The 17,465-nt window shown below is 47.5% G+C and overlaps 2 protein-coding genes across 2 annotated transcripts in view; one reads left to right on the forward strand and one right to left on the reverse strand.

Annotated features, from left to right (window-relative positions):
* Positions 1–7,282: 7,282 nt before the first annotated feature.
* Positions 7,283–17,465, forward strand: part of LOC146202791 (protein lev-9-like) — a 79,609-nt gene continuing 69,426 nt past the window's right edge. The window contains exon 1 of the mRNA XM_084588337.1: positions 7,283–7,517. Coding sequence (XP_084444463.1) covers positions 7,448–7,517 — 70 coding nt within the window. The 5' untranslated portion in view covers positions 7,283–7,447. The remainder of the gene's footprint in view (positions 7,518–17,465) is intronic.
* On the reverse strand, positions 8,584–15,989 carry LOC146202792 (uncharacterized). The gene is made up of 3 exons (XM_084587516.1): positions 15,782–15,989; positions 14,130–15,462; positions 8,584–8,590 (listed from the first exon to the last, which is right to left on the reverse strand). The coding sequence occupies exons 1-3, from the start codon at positions 15,987–15,989 to the stop codon at positions 8,584–8,586; spliced, it is 1,548 nt and encodes a 515-aa protein (XP_084443642.1).

Genomic DNA, 17,465 nt, shown 5'->3' on the forward strand with positions numbered 1-17,465 from the left:
CTGGCACGTTGCCGTACGTGCGACTTCTTAAGTTATCGGATAAGGCGACGGAGGCTTCAATTGCTAACACAAGTGGTGAATTCCATCTTAATCTAGTATGCTTCGTATACTTTTCTGCTGAGTTCGAACACAAACTTCTTTAAGATTCTCGTTTCTTGGAATCGAGGCGCACGCCTTTGGAACAGAACCATGACACTGACCACATGGACGGCCAGTTCCCCACCACCCCGCCAGTGCGTCTACTCCTGCGATGAGCTCTGAAGTGTGGCGTTCTGCAACATCCAATTTGTTCTGTGTAGCTTCTGACACGGGACATCGGTATATGGTAAACGACGGCACCCTTCTTCGGGATGAACCTGCCTAAGTGATACTGCCTCCTTAGCTGCTTGTGCTTTCCTTGCACCATATTGCACAAGCCAGCCAGTTTTCCGGGTACAGTGATGACTACCAGGACGTCACCTTTGCTGCCACGTTTTTTAAGCGGTGGGAGATTTGATAGCAATATGGAATGACAACGGATCTTGTACCTTGCGCTTCTTCAGCGCAGCGGCGCTGCTCTACATCCCTGGCATCCCTGGCAAGGTCCTGTGAAACAGAGGTGACCATCTAAGAGGGAAATCCTGCACTGGTCAGTATTTTCAGCCAGACATCCACGCTATACATGTAATTTCATGTAGGCAGGATTTGTCAAGAGCGGCATGCAGGTAGTTTTTAGCAATGCTCTTCTTAGGAACCTTGGAATGAGCTAACTGGTGGCTTAAAATACCTTCTTTATTTATAGCGAGGCTGATACCTCCAGCACGCTTTGATTTTGCAAACAGCAACACATGTATTCTAAGAACTGCAAGCACCCTTGCGCACCCAACCCGAAAGCGCATTCGGCAAAGAATTAAACCCGGTTCAGCATTGTCATACCCCCCTCATGCGTGAGTCTGTGACAACATGCGGCCTTACGATCGTCGGGCATTTCGATGCATTAAACTTATTCTGAATACAGAACAGATACTAAAATCAAAGAATATTAAAGAACCTGGTACAGGACTTCAACAGGTTAACACGAAATGAGAACACTCTATAGACTTTGGATACTGGAAATGAAACAACTCTTTCGTGAAATTGTGTTCAATGCTCACACGCTGTAGTTATTACTTTCAAAACGATGTTATGTTAAAACTTATCTGAAGAAAACTGTCTTAAAGGGGCCCACAAACACTTCCCGAGCATTGCTCGCAAACTATCTCAGTCGCTAGGTTATGCTGCGATACACATGTGAACGTAATAAAGCACGTCTACGCGCAGCACAAGTCCCGAAATCCTATTTCTACTTGCTTGACTTTTGTTTTCCGTAAATCGAGCTTGAATAAGGTTGAAAAGCTCATTAATAACGTGTACTCTATGAACCAGATTGTCGACAACTACTATACACGAGTGGATGTCAAGTACACTCTGGAAGTAAGCGATCACATCGCATACGCCTTGCCATTTGTATTAGTTAGCCACTTTGTTATATATGCTCGAAATACCGAACGCTCTATAAGCACTACGAAACGAAGCACACGATGGCGCGCTCGATCGATTTTCTTCCATTTCGAATGCGAACAGCCCACTTTATTTGTTTTGTTATTGAATCCTTCTAAAAGTAATCGTGTTTTCTCAGGGATGAAAGTTAACGGCGTAGGAAAAATATCTTCCTATGGCAGTGGTGTCTATTCACTGAAAAGCCTTGGAAGGTAAGAGACATGCGTTCTCTCTCCGGATAACCCAGGTAATTATTCGCGGGACAACGAGATTCTTAAACTCTGAAAGCTAGGCAGGCTTGAAGCTAGGCTGAGAAGCTAGTCTCATGTATTTTTATTCTCACGCCATTTTTGGATTTGAGTTTTGTGAGAATATGGGCTTTACAGACACACAACTGGCTGTGCAAACGCAGCATTCAGTGCCAGTGCCCTCAAACCAGTGCACGCGACGAGTACGTGTCAATAACTAGGGCGCAAACACACGCGGAACGACGTCAAGACTCTTTCAAACAAGTTTCAGTGCTTTGTTGTTGCTTTGTATCTGCTCCCCGATTATTGGACAGAGTTGAAATGATGAAAACAAGATTAGCATATGCCGAGGAAAGTTTGGGATGCTTTTAGCACTTCTAAGACAGAGGTAAAAATGTAGGCTAGATCACATCTGTTTATTTCATAGCAGGCACGTTCATACCATCAAAAGTGAAAGTTTTTGGTTCTAGCCGGAAGATGCCCTTGCAGAGCTGAAACTTATGCTTACTGCAAACACGAAGCTGCGGTGACCTTCATGTAAATTATTATGAAGCAAATTCATTCACCAGTGGGGTTGTAGGCAATGTTCTGACCTCTTCGTCCGCTAGTTGGAGAAACATTCATGCGCTACAATTCAGCGCTTCGATAAGAGTAAAGGATAAATTCTGAATCCATGAGAATTTTTCCCGGTGAGCAACAGTCCTTTTTGGCCTCCACTTTTTTATGAATCATTAACTTGTTCATCTCTCGTTTCATCCTTCTTCAGCATTCTTCAACCAAAATCTACAAAATCAAAACTTGCTTTTCCCACAAAGGCATCCCCTCCTACTCTCCACTCCGACTGAAGGGCGCGTACGCGTAGGTATATCGTAGGCGCTATCGCCGCCGTCTGACCGGCAGCGCCCACCGCGCTTCTTCCGAGTAGCCTCGACGACTTTCCGCCGGGGGAAGCGTGGCGCTGGCTTCGCGAGACGAAACTTGAGCTTGGGTTCTCTGTGTTTCGAACTACCCACAAAGTTATGTGGAAGCAGGCCATGAAGAACCGCTCTGCTGATAGTACGAATTGAAGAACTCTATCAGGATGCGACCGCTCTAGAGGGAGCCCAAATATCAGCGACGGGCACCTGTGATATTCGTAAACTGTATTTCTGGCCTACGCACCTTACATACACCTTTGTTAGTAATGTCAAGAGCTGCCTGAAAGTGATACAAATCAACAGGCAATGTAGCATGTTTGTTTTCCTCATTTCATTTAATGTTCACAGCTGATCTGTGAAGAAGACCGCATCCACACCATACACCTCTGCAAAATATTCCCGAGAAAGATGATAAGACTATTACTGACAAAACAGGCTGAAACAACCAGACAGCTGAAGAGTTGTACCGACGTAAGCAGCCTTGTATGTAGCGCTCGAATGGGGGTTGATGGAGCACAATATGAGAAATTTTAAAGCAGGTAAAGTAACCTTCACACTCAACTTCAGCCATATAGCTAAAAAGAGGATAAAGCGCCAGTGCTGTTCGAAAGCTACTGAGGAAATTCAAAGCCTTAGTCACCTCCGTACTTGCACATAAATTTATTTTGAGGAAAGTTCATCACATTTGAAAAAAGCTTCCAACATTGGTGTACCTCACATGACTTCAAAGTGAAAAAAAAAAAAAACTTGGCTGAGCTTGGCTCCTCGTTGAATTGGCCGTATTGTCTTCATTCACTGTGACAGCTGCTGTACAGTAGTACTTTTAACTGCTGCCCACTAAAAGAATATTGAAAACAATTACATACGAAGAGGTTGCACAGCGCTGCGTCCTGAATCGAGAGTGTGCCAAAAGTGCACGGCGTTAATAATCGGCCCAAAACCCCAATTTCGATAATTATACACGATACGGCTTCATGTGTTTAAAACACCGGTAACGGAGTGAGCGACCACTTGCTGAAGCACTCTTACAAGTGACGCGCACGGCAGTACGGTTCATTTTCGGTGTAAAGGCAAGTGCATATTTCGGTCGAAGCACTGCGATCGATCTCAAACCTTCCCGTCATCCTTCATACTTTCTCACGCCTTAAATCCTGAAATTATCAAGCACCGACCGTACCGATGTTTCGACGGCAGCACAGCCCATGGAGGAATGTCTGCAGTGGCGATGTGAACTAGGCGCAACACGTCTGTTTCGGGCGACGCGGCGGGCCGCACCTTGTGCGCTTCATATATACTCACTGAGTATATACATGTCATTTTCCCCTTTCACAATAGAACATTCGTGTTCACTGTTTTCACAATTCATTGTTTTGCATCTTGCAAAATCCAGCTACAGAAATGTGTTGAAATTACAGTTGTGAATTGTGAAATGTCTACGTTTTGTTACGTATGCCCGTTAAAACGTAAGGTTACGCACACTGGTTTTTGTTTGTGAAACCGCTGCAGTTGCCACTGTTGCTGCACCTTATCGAATTCCGAGGTCAGGGTCCTGTCAGGAGGAAATGCTCGAGGGCAAACATTTGTACTACCTCATTCTGAAAATAAAAAAAAAAAAATATTATTGAGCTTTCGAAAAAAAAAAGAAACACCATGCAACGACTTCGGCCACTTGTTACTGAGCGTTCACTAGTCAATTCGGCGGTCAACATCATTTCTTCTTTCTCTCTCTTTCTCTCGTTTTCAGAAGCTTACAGCGCGCTGTGACTGAACGTTCTCCGTGTGCTATTTCGCACAATAACGGCCGATCGCCCACGACAGCCGGTCAGTGTTTTGTACAGTGCGCCATTGCGTGCGTAGTGAACAGTTGCCTGGACGCAGAGCTATTGCGGAGGCCCGCCCGATGTGCCGAGTGCTCAGTGACTTAAGACATTTGCGGGTGGGCCTCAAGCAAACTACTGTATACTGTACCATAGTGTATATATTTCTTTTATTTTTACCTACCCTTTTCTTTCTCTCTACCGCTCTCCTCTTTGATTGCCTCTACCTCTTTCTCGCTATCCCTTTATTTCCGCCGCCCCAGTTCAGGTGCTTCAGATATCAGATAGCAGATACCGGGGCTGGCAAACATCTTTTCTTTCCTTTTGTATATACAATAAATAACCACTACCACCGCCACTTGAAGGTCCTGGAATGTTCCGACGCTTATTTTCACCTCCGAGAAAGATTTTATTTTTTTCCAGCTTGGGGGGGTAAGGTTAGTGCACTAGACATAAACTGGAGATCGGCGGTGAAGTTTAGAATTACTGTTTATGCGCCTGTGTATTATACTATTCGCCACCGTCGCTGCGATAGTGGGGATCGGCAGCTTGCGGCGCTGGCAGAAATGCACGCGGTGTATATCTGCTTCCGAGTTTACGGCGGGTTTGTTGGCCAGGAAAGCGTGCCTTATGCAATGTATTAGCGATTTACTGTTTATTTACTGTTTAGAGTGTTCCAATATTGCAGAAAAAAAAATCCGTGGATTTCGCCAATGCAGCAAAAAAAAAAAGAAAAAGAAAGCGCGGATTTTAGGAAAACAAGGCAAACATCCACCCGTCCTTTAGATTTGCTGGCATCGCTTTGCACGCTTTTTGCGTTGTAGTACGGCGCTCACAGGCCTGGTACTTGGGTCTGAACATGACATATCGCCTTTTCAACAGAGTGCGCGTATCTTATACGAGTGAGATAGGCAAATTTAGTGTCAAGCCCACAGAGATACAAGGTTCGTGTTCTGACCTGCAGTACTTTAGATTGAATCGATGCAGCCTGGTTCATTATATCGTACTTGACTCGAGGATTAAGCATATTAAATGCAGCACTGACAGCGTACTGCCCGGCGGTTTGCCGTAGACTGAGTGGACATCAACTCTGGCTAGAAAGCCAGGCACAAGTATTCCCCAAAAATGAGATTACGCCGACACTGTACAGGAAACCTCGTCGCACAGGAAAGCTGACTACTGCTCACGTATAGAACGGTGAGCGGATTGAGTTTGCCGAGCTGACAACAAGGCGAATGCTTCTTGCGGATGATAATCTGGTATTGCACTCTGAAATGACTCTGATTTCCTGAAACCTAGGGAATTATAAGGAATTTTTGATGCGTGTGATGTTTATAAATGGTAAATTAGTAGCGTAATTATTTTTTTTCAATGACAATTATTTCACCATGTAGCGAATAATTTTTAGTGACGTTAAAGTGCAAGCTACGAATCTGTAGCTGCGAAGACGTAAAAATTGCGCTCGGTTGCAGTCATGTTCTGGCAAGGAATTTTGAAGGCTGAATATTTCTTTATCATTGTAATTATTGTTGACTTGGGGTGGTTCTGTCGTTTACTTCCAAAGCAGGTACCGGATATAAAGCTGTCCTGGAAGAAATGGAGTTCACCTTATCATGTCATTATAAATATGCATTTATTGCCGCACTAAACACCGATGGTTAAGCCCGTATGAAGCTATACCCCCCTTGTCAGAAACAACCAGTCTGCTTGAAGGACAGCACAGAATTGATTCTCATGGGCAACCAGTGTACATTGATCTAGGTGTATTATCTAATATTTAGTGTAACAGGGGCTGGGAAGATTCGTTTCTCAAACGTTCGAGCATTTCTCTAAAGCGAAATGTGTTCATTACCACTGTTATGGACGCGCAGGAGCCTTCAACAGAAAAAAAAAAAAGCAAAACAAAAATGCATATATGGGTTTAACGCGCCATGCGACATCGGCTATATGACGGAGGATGTAGGGGACGGGCCTCGGTGTCGTTGACCACGTGGGATTGTTTAACGTGCAGTCAAATCCCACAGACGAGGAGAGCCTTTCGAAACGGCCGGGATCGAGCCCCCCGTTCTCGAAATCAGCAGTCGAGCGCTCTACCACTGAGACACCGCGACAAAGAATTAACAAAAAAAAAAAAAAAAGAAACTCAGACAACTCTATCGTGGATACAGAAAGCACAGAGTAGCTTGTCCGCACTGGATTTTGCTATGCAGCAGTCTGCGGTCTCATGTTTCAGTAGTTGCGGTATTCCAAACAGAAACGGGAATATACGATGTTTGAGCGTTTGCATTAGGTTGTATTGACGGCAGCAACCTGTTTTGCTTTGACACGGCGCCTAACGACAGCAACGTTTCGTTTGAGACACCGCTTGTGAAAGAAGCTCAAGCGCCGAAGGCTGCGACTGATGATGTCCTTTGCAGCATGACATACTCGATATGTACAAGTAAATTTTTTAATGGAGCGTGAGGTAATAGCCTGTCCATACTTATTTTGAAAGAGGCAGATAGTAAGCATAAGCGCACAGGAACCGCGAAACAAGCAAAAAGCGCTCTTGTACACGCGCGCACGTAAATCACTGCGGGCTGGCACGCAACGCGAACACGCATACACACAGGGTATAGGGTTCGCCGCTATGCCGTTAGGTGGCGACTCTGCTCGATCTCGAGCCCAATACCTTCAATCAGCGGCACCTCTTTGTCTCAAGTAAGGCATGCAGACATGGCCTCAAGCTGCTCTCTGCAAAAGCGGAACCAACCGTCTGAAATGAAAGCCGATGCGATGTTGCCATCTCCTCGGTTATTCATTATCTCGGCGCCGAGGTGAGGAATCCAGTTTCGCTACTTCATATCGCAGTCAGCCGCTGTATGTAAGACCCAAGAAACTATTCCGCACACACGGCCTGCGTTCGCGACTGACTCCTGCGGAGCCCTTTACGTCGGCTGGGCTAAGCATGAGGCCACCGTTGATTCTCGCCTTGGCAGCCATGTTCTGTGCCAGGTCAGCGCTTTGCCAAGGGCCCAGTAAGTGGCACATCGTTTCTTTTCTTTTTTTTTTTTTTCATATTCTAGAGCGCACTTGCTTCGCGTCGCGGTGGTTACTGTTTCCACAACGACGCGAGCTGCACTTTTCCCATTCGAGCTAATGACGGAAATCGAGTGCGCAAATTGACTCGCTGCTTGTGCTTATACGCTCTGCTTGTGCTTGGAGCAGCGTAAGAAGTGCACTTATCTCCGGCGGTCAAACATATTTGCATTGAGCTGCATAATATGTAATAATAATCAGCTGCTGCAGTTAACTTCCTTAAGACATAAGCGGGCCGTTCTTTAGCGTGCAGTATTGCGGACAGGAGAGTCATGATCGGACTTCAGGTGTCCGTATACGCTTAGATCGCTTGCTCTAATCGATATTTTAGGTCGGCCCCTGACTCCCGGCCGTCGCCCGAGAAACATTGCAGTTTCCGGGCTTTAAACGCTAGATGCCTTAGTCCCTGAACGGATTACTAGCGCGATGTCATGATGAATAAACAGCGCTAAAGACGAGAACGAAGAGCGATAAGCAAACAGGACGGGCTCTGAGTTGAGAGTCGGCGCCCGTCCTGTTTGCTTCTTGCTCTTCTTCCTCGTCTTTAACGCTGTTCATTCATCATGTCACCGTACCAATTTTCCCAGATCTCTCTTCTATTAGTGCGATGCGTTCATCACTGGCAGCCGTTCGATGGGAGCTGCATAAATGCAAGAGCCAGCAGCTCGATTCATGTAACAGTGTTCTGGGAAGAGCGAAACATGTACGACTGCACGCGAATGCAACCTGTGATACCATTAGTCAAAAGATTGAGTGCTTCGTTGCTTTCGCTTGAAGGGCTTACAGTTGCAGAACAGTGTGAAATACGCTCTTCGCCTTTTGTCGCGTCTCTTGGACTGTTTTAAACATGCATCCGAGGCTTCTGGACGAATACTCTAAGCACGGTGACGCCTAAAATATTGTTAAGCGTGTTTCGTTTTCAAGAGTTTTCGTGGCGTGTACGCGCGGAAGGACAATTTAAGGACTCGGCAAGGCAGAAATGTAGACTCCAAATGCACTACTGTATTAACACCTGCACACAAAATTATGGACCAGAGAGTGAGTGAGTGCGCCAACTAAATTTAGTCGCAAAGGCTCATTACTAGGGCCTTTAATCCAGGACTCCAGCTGAATGGTCGATGTGAAACCTATAGAGTTTACGTAGATAGTCGTGACAAATAAAAGACGTTCAGCATCAAAATGGAGCATTTTGTAAAACGTGTACTGCACAATACTTTCAGTATTATGTGCTAAATATTTCTAGAAGCCATTTGAGTGCTTGAAATTTGCGCGAACATTTCAAATGGGGTCTCTTAAGTTGGTTCCAGAGTTATTTACTGCTCGTAATTAAATCAAACCATAGATATGTTTCTTTATCGCAAGCGTCACGTGAAAAAGTGATTTTGCAGCGTTTCACACGCTGTGTTCGAAATTTTGTGCACAGTTTAGTACATTTTGTAACGGCACGGAATGCACTTGCAGCTATGTATGATATTAGTAGGCACCTGTAACCGCCATCACCCACCGTGCGCGAAGCTCGTCTTCACAGGCTTATTAAAATGCACTTAAACCACTTGCCGCCATTTCCTTTATCGCTATCGGTCCGTTCCCATGTCTCCCAACCTATGCGAACCTTTCCTACTGCCTCTTTTACTGCCTGCTGCTCAGTAGTCGGGTTCCTGTATGCCTGTATGACTAGCTTAGCGCTGAAGGGGAAAACAGCGTCGACTAGTTACCCAGGCCTTCAGCATGATCAGCCTGTAAGTTTTGGCCAAGTAAAAGCATTGCACTACTACTACTGCTACTATTGTATAGTCAAAGCTGTAAGGAACTGCTATGGGTTGATTTCGAAATATTTACCTCTCCCGTGCATTTCTCACGATAGCCTTTCAAGGCTTTGCCAAAATTCTCTTACACAGAATTGCTTCGGAATGGCCGATGATGTAGCAACGATCCAGTGATTATCCCGTTATTGATCTTACGTGTGAAGGGCACGGGAGTCTTTAGGAATTCGGTTATTGTTGCTACAGTGTCGGTCATCGTCTTGCGACGTCACCTGCGTATCTTTGGTTTTCTTGCACCGGCTTCCTTTGTGTAGTCGATCTGTGCTTTCGGAAAGGGGAGGCGGGTTATTTATACGACAAGTGTAATCTTTCATATTTATGCCACGCAGATATGAGTTATAAACGAAAATCTCATAAACCTGTTCCGGCGTCGTCTACTGGGATGGCAAATGATGTCCTTGAAGTACATTTTGCTCTAGAACCCCAACACAAAACAAAACAGAAGTACAAAAGAATGAAAGCAAGTGAATAAAAAAGAGTCATTTGATTGTTCGCAACATCATAAATTTATCCCCATTTGCTTATTCATTTCCACCTAAGAGCTAGACTCGCAGCTGATTGCAGTGGTGGCTGGCCATTGTCCTTACAAACCGACGTTGACGCATTTGTTGAATCGAATTCACACGGTTTGTGTTTCTAGAATTACTATTCGCATGCCTATATTAGTCTTCCAAATGCGTGCTCATCACTATATATTATTTCTGAAAATGATATTTTGGTAAAAACCATTTTTACAGATTAACTCGCGAGCAACAATTGTCATTTCTCACTTGTCTGTAAACTCTATTGGCTAAATTCATTTACCGAGAAGTCACTCCAGCAGATACTTTGCACGGCGTACGGTTGTTGTAGACTGCGGTATAGATTATTTTTCAGGTCTCGAGTAGCAGTGATTTTCAGCACACCTAAGTACGTCAGACTCCATGTCTTAGTAAAATATGCTGAACTACTGGAGAGCAGGCTAACGTGAGATTGGTGCATAGAAGTGCTTTATTTCCTACCCAGATGTTTAAATTACCACGACGATTTCTAAGTATTCACGCGAAAAGAATCCCTAGGGTTTACGCAGCCTTCAGCGAGCGAAGAATGCTTAAGCATGCGAAAATTTGGAGGTGGCCCATATAAATTTGGTTGTCACCACTGAGCTGGCCTTAGTCAAATTATGCTGGAACCAACTTTGGTAAAATCTGGAAGGAAGCAAACTGTGGGGGTCCAGAGACCGGGTTTTTGGTTTTATGGGGTTTAACGTTCCCAAGCGACTCAGGCTATTAGAGACACCGTAGTGGAGGGCTGCGGAACTTTTGACCACATGGGGTTCTTCAACATGCACTGACATCCCACACCACACAGGCGCCATACTTTTCGCCTCCATCGAAAAGCGGCGGCCGCGGCCGAGATTTGATCCCGCATCATTGGGCGCAGTAGTCAAGCGTCTTATCACTGCACCACGGCGGTGGGCTGAACCGAATTTAGACGACTACCCCCTCAACTATATGGAGGTCATCATGAATTGGCCAGAGTAGAATTAGGTTAGACATCAATTTTGTTCAAATTCTGAAGAGGTCACATTTTTGGGGTACAGGAGGCACACCCGAATTCGGAGGCCAACATTCAGTTGGTCTACCTCGATTAGGTTGGACACCGAATTTGGTCAAAATAAATTTCAGAGGTTCAACGGTTCAATTTTATGAGGGCGGAGAGACACGTTCTGTGCAGATTTTTCTGTGGAAAAGTTCAGCGAACGCCATGTGAGGACATCTTCTGCGGGTGCTCTTTTGCACCACAAGCCTATCAATAAGCAACTATTAGCTATAACGCGTGAATTTCCAGCCGCCGGTAACCTCTTAACAGTCTTTTGATAGCGACCAACTTGTGACATAGCTATGCATGTGATCCTAGCAGAGGTCAGCGACCTCCATATCAGCAATTTTCAAGCATAAAATGGGGCAGCCGCCCTCGCTTAAACAGTGACAGTGCCGTATGACAGGAGGCACCGCCTTTGCAATGATTATTATTCATTCATTCACAATAGGGTGGTCAGCCATGGTTAACCCGGCCGCCCAGTAGCCAGTGTTCATATGAGCTACCTCGTAATAATGCTGTTAGTTTCAGAACAACGATATACTTATCGTAAGACGTTGCTAGTTCATTCACAGTGAGAATCTATACAGCTTTTACGCGAGAGATAGATAGATGTATTTATTGAAAGGAAAAGGCAGAGAGGTTGGCCGGAATAATTCAAATATGGCCTGCTACTCTGCACTGGGGAAGGGGAAGGAGAGAAGAAAGAAGGTCATGATGGGTGACGATGTGGGAGAAGGCATGTGAAATACATATACAGACACAGTAGCTTGTTTTACAAGCGCGAATCAAGTCCGCTGGCGCACAAAAAACGGCAAAGAGCACGCTGTTGTGCCCAGTGGATCCCGCAGCTGCCACCAATGTTGTGCCAGTGGGGTTATCACACAGTAGCCCACCGTCAACAGGGTTGTGCCAAGGAGTTGGTAACGCAGCGCTCGTCACCCGTTTCGTGAACGAGGGCTGTCAGCTCCCTGGGCGGTAGCGATGAATCCGAGTCGGCGTTGGTGAGATGAAGAAAAGGCTTTATACACTATTTACAGGTATTTACACAACAAGATCGGCTCTGGGGCCGAAAGCTAACATAGCCATGTGCGACTGTTCTCGCGCAGCGACGGCCGGGGAGATTTCGCCGCGTCCGCACTGTCAGGGGGCGAACTGCTCCCGATGGACGCTCGTGACGAACTCACACTCGGAGTCTCGAACGGAAGCACTTGAGACTCCGTCGCCGAGAACCGTTGACGCTCAAAATGGTCCAATCCGACGGCAGCACTTTCGCAGGGCCAATGGGAAAGCTCGCTGCGCTCTCGCTTCAAATATGCCGCGGGGCGAGAAGGGGTTCACCGTCAGGGCCACGGCGCGCCGTGCTGTGTGGACGTTCAGCTCATGTTGAAACACGTCGCTCCTCTCCCTTTGGTACGGCTCGCCTCCAGTGCACTGGTGCTTTGTAGAGAAGTATCCAGAGTTTGTGAAGGAGGCGTTAGCCGAAGAAGTCTGGCGTCCGGCTGAATTTCTGGGCGGCTTTGGCCAGGCACAACAGCACCCCCGCCATCAGACAATGCGCCGCGAAGACGAGCTGCTCGCATGTGGCTCGGATGCCGGGCGCGCTCATTCGCCAGGTTCCTCCCAGCTCACGCACAGTGTCCGGGCGCCAGGTAGCCTCACGTGCCTCGGGTTCCACTCGCCAGGTCAGGATCTCTGCCGACAGCCTTGTTGCCGGGGCACGCCGATCAACTTCGCTCGGGTCGCTCCGATGCCCTTGCCACTCGCCACTGGTAACGGTAGACTGTTCTGCGGCTTGCGAAACCGACCGACAACAGGCAACACCCAACACAAGCAAGTACCCTCGGTCACCCATCAAACACCAGACAGAGGCAAGATTTCAAATTGAATTAGCTAAATTGTTGTCCCCTTTTTGCTCCCACTACAACAAGAGACAAGTGTATAGGATGCAGTACACAAGGTTCAAACAACAATTTTGCGCATTAAGGATACATTAAATAGCAAAGAAGATTAATAATCAGTAATAGAAAAGAGTCTCCTTGAAATCACTTGGACCGTAGACCACAACTGAGGAAGTAAGGAGGTCCTTTAATTTTTCCCAGTCTGCCCGCGAACATAACAGTCCGTAGCGAAGCAAGAGAAGGTAAGCAACGCGGAGTCACTGCAGGAAGCGCGGCCTAGAAGGCCCGACTTAGAGCGTCTGCGTTCGCGTTCAACCTCCCCTTTTTATAGCGGACAACGAGATTGTGCTGCTGGAGTGTCATGCTCCACCTCAGCAAACGGCCGCTTTTAGACGACATATTACTTAACCATGTTAGCGGGCAGTGATCCGTTTCCACAATAAACTTAGAACCGGAGACATAGCAGGCGAGCCTTTGAACGGCCCACACCAGGCAGGCGCACTCTTTTTCAGAGGTGCTGTACGCCTATTCTCTACAACTGAGTTTGCGGCTCAAGAATAAAACTGGTCGTTCATGACCATTGGCATCTTCTTGGCATAGCACCGCTTCCAGGCCGCGATCACTCGCGTCACACTGAATAATGAAGCCCTTGGAAAAGTCTGGCGCCGTTAGAACTGGCTTGTTGCTCAAGGCTTGTTTCAGCCTCTGAAACGCTTTCTCTTTCTCTGAGTCCCACATCACTTTGACGGGCTCAGATTTCCGGAGTGCGTCTGTTAGCGGGCTGGCAAGGTCAGAGTAGTCTCTCACATAGTGTTGGTAATAACCAGCTAAACCCAAAAAGGCCCTTATCTCAGTCTTAGTGGTTGGCCGGGGATAGTTCACAATAGCTGCTACCTTGATGTCTGAAGGTCTACGCAGGCCGCGCCCCACCACATGACCCAGATAAGTCACTTCCGCACAACCTAGGTGACATTTAGCCGGTTTCGCAGTAAGACCCGCCTCTTTCAACCTGCTCAACACGATTCGCAAGTGCTCCACATGTTCCTCCCAAGTATCTGAAAAGATGGCCACATCGTCGAGGTATGGTAACGCGAAATCGCCCAAGCCATGAAGCACTTGATCCATCAGACTGGAGAAACAATACGGCGCGTTTTTGAGTCCAAAACTCAACATAACTGGGCGGAACGTTCCGAATGGAGAAACAAATGCGGCGTAACGGCTAGCTTGTTCTGTAAGAGGTACTTGCCAATAGCCTGTCACCAGGTCTAGCGTAGAGATGTAATTTGCCTTCGACACTGTCTCCACCCTTTCTTCCAGGTTCGGTATTGGATATGTCTGATCTCGGGTTATCGCATTCAGACGCCGATAACCGACGCATGGCCTCGGATCTTTTCCTGGAACCTGGACTAGTATTAGGGGCGATGTGTAGTCGCTCTGCTGCTCGGCCACTTGCTGTATCCAAGCGCATTCTCCCGTAAACTCACTCGGGGATATCAAAGACTGGTGGACAACGTCCATAGTTGCTGCCGAGTCTCGAAGTGCTCTGCATTTTTTCCCGTTTACCTTAATCTCCTGCATATATGGCTCCAACAGACGCAGGTTTTTGTCTGTTTCCCGAATGGTCGCCAACACAGCTCTCTGTTTGCAGTACGCTGCAAGGTGCCCTTCTCTGTTGCAGTTATAGCATTTCAACGGTTTGCGTTTTTCAAAAGAACGTGTCGCATCGTTGCCCTGTTTGGGAACATCATTATTCCTCTGAGAATCATTCTGCCCCTCCCTTACAGTTTCTTTTGTAAGAGATGAGTCTTTACGAAACTCACGACGCGTGAATGGCTTCCGTTCGTCGGGCCTCCTCGGAAAGCCATCTTTCCTGTCAGTTTTCTCTACGCGCACTGCCTTGTTGTGCAAGCTTCGGCGGGCGTAATATTCTTCCGCTAACTCTGCTGCCTTGTTTAGCTTAACCTCCGTTGGCTTATCTAGCAACCAGAGCCTGACATCATCATCGATACAACGGTAGAATTGCTCTAATGCGATGCATTCCACGAGCTTATCGCGATCGTTGTAAACCTCTTCGCCCTTGAGCCACTCAACTAGGTCGGCCTTCAGACGGAACGCGAAGTCAACATGCGACTCCTTACCCTTATGAGCATATCGGAACCTCTGCCGGAAGGCTTCGGGCGACAATTTGTACTTCCGCAGTAGTGCCTCCTTGACATCACTGTAGCTTTCGAAAGCCTCTTTCGACAGGCACGTGATTACGTCAGATGCCTCCCCGGGAAGCAAAGCCAACAAATTCTGTGCCCAGAGGGATGGCTCGATGTCATTCCGCTCGCACACATGCTCAAATTTCACGAGGAATTTAGCCATATCCTCGCCAATGGCAAAAGGCGGTAGTTGATCACGGATTTTGGGACTGTTAGAAAGGACTGTCGCAGAAGCTAAGCTAGGTGCTGGCGAGCCGTTGTGAAGCTCCAACTCTATCTTTTTATGCTCCAGCTGTCTATTCGCCGCACGCTCCTGCATTTCTTCCTTGCGACGTTCCCTCTCCTCCTCTTTCTCGCGACGTTCCTTCTCCTCCTCTTTCTCGCGACGTTCACTGACCTCAGCCCAGGCCTCTGCGGCTTCCTCAACCGTCACGTCATTAGTCTGCAAGATCTCAAGGATCGTTTTTTTTTTCTTTCCAAGTATCTCGCTCGAAGCGCTTACTTTTGCAGACACGCTCGAAATCTTCCAAGTACTCTGCCATATCCTCGGCGATGAGGAACGGTTGCAGACCCTCCCGCGACTTCGAACTGTTACCTTGAATGGCAATTAAAGCTTTATGCCTTTCAACACTTTTTCCGTGTGCCGAAAGCTCGAGCTGCATAAGCTTTTTTAAGCGAGAAAACCGCTTTTCACGTTCACTGCGCTTTTGGAGTTCTAGCCTTTTGGCTTCTTCCTCCCCTTTTCTTTCTTGAATATCATCCCAGGCCTCTGCGGCTTCCTCAACCGTCACTTCATCTGCCTGCATGATCTCAAGAATCTCCTTTTTTCTTTTTGTTGAGCCCAAATCGATGCCCAACTCATCACAAATTTGGAGAAGTTCTTTGACCTTGTAACTCTCCATCTTTTACACCGGCCTCTTGTTGATTGCCTTTTTAGAATATAGTGTACTATACGTTCGCTATCTCGCTCCTAGCAAGAGATGCGCAAGCCTTTCTCACACTGATTCCCCTCTTAGCATCCCTTGGTTTTCAAAACACTTCCTGTAGGCTTGAAACACGCAAGGTTAACACAATGCTACGCTCAGCCTTTCTCTAAGCTACCCTGTGTGTTAGAGAAGTCTGGCGTTTGAGGGAAACTTCAGGTACTCACCGCGCCGAGGTGCCTGTCGCCGGTCAATCCCGCAGCTGCCATCCAATGTTGTGCCAGTGGGGTTATCACACAGTAGCCCACCGTCAACAGGGTTGTGCCAAGGAGTTGGTAACGCAGCGCTCGTCACCCGTTTCGTGAACGAGGGCTGTCAGCTCCCTGGGCGGTAGCGATGAATCCGAGTCGGCGTTGGTGAGATGAAGAAAAGGCTTTATACACTATTTACAGGTATTTACACAACAAGATCGGCTCTGGGGCCGAAAGCTAACATAGCCATGTGCGACTGTTCTCGCGCAGCGACGGCCGGGGAGATTCCGCCGCGTCCGCACTGTCAGGGGGCGAACTGCTCCCGATGGACGCTCGTGACGAACTCACACTCGGAGTCTAGAACGGAAGCACTTGAGACTCCGTCGCCGAGAACCGTTGACGCTCAAAATGGTCCAATCCGACGGCAGCACTTTCGCAGGGCCAATGGGAGAGCTCGCTGCGCTCTCGCTTCAAATATGCCGCGGGGCGAGAAGGGGTTCACCGTCAGGGCCACGGCGCGCCGTGCTGTGTGGACGTTCAGCTCATGTTGAAACACGTCGCTCCTCTCCCTTTGGTACGGCTCGCCTCCAGTGCACTGGTGCTTTGCAGAGAAGTATCCAGAGTTTGTGAAGGAGGCGTTAGCCGAAGAAGTCTGGCGTCCGGCTGAATTTCTGGGCGGCTTTAGCCAGGCACAACAACGCACTGCCTGGATACCCTTCCCCTTGTCCTGCAAAGCGCCCAGCAGCAGTTCCTCCGACAGAGACCTCTTGTCTAAACGTTTCAAGGAAGCCGCTAGCACACTTCTTTCGCGCGAATACGCTGGGCACACCAATAATATATAGTCCACAGTCTCTGGGATGCCACAAGTTGAACATTCCGGCGAGTCCAATTAATTGTAAGTACTTGTACGTGAAAGCCACGTTTAAACGAAGTCTATGTAGTAAGCATGCCTGATGACGCGGAATATCACGCGGAACATAAAATTTTAATGTTCGATCGAGCCTTCTTAAACGAATGTGTCGGGCGTCTGGCTGGGCCCAGTAAGCTGCAGTAGCATTATTCATGCACCTCGTAAGAAGGCACGTCGTGTCACCTCTTGAAAAAGGCACAGCTGTTTGGAGGCCATTGATGAGTGCGCTTTTCGCTTCAACATCGGCCTGTTCATTCCCATGGAGCCCGCAGTGGGCAGGGATCCATTGAAACA

This window comes from Amblyomma maculatum, chromosome 1 (genome assembly GCF_055883805.1).
Source record: "Amblyomma maculatum isolate TAMU_Amacu chromosome 1, ASM5588380v1, whole genome shotgun sequence".
NCBI lineage: Eukaryota > Metazoa > Arthropoda > Arachnida > Ixodida > Ixodidae > Amblyomma > Amblyomma maculatum.

Coding starts and splice junctions, on each gene's coding strand:
- LOC146202792 (XM_084587516.1), bottom strand. CDS start 15,989: ATGGAGAGTTACAAGGTCAAAGAACTTCTCCAAATTTGTGATGAGTTG. Junction 15,463..15,781: donor ACTCCAAAAGCGCAGTGAAC/GTGAAAAGCGGT, acceptor GTCGCGAGAAAG/AGGAGGAGAAGGAACGTCGC.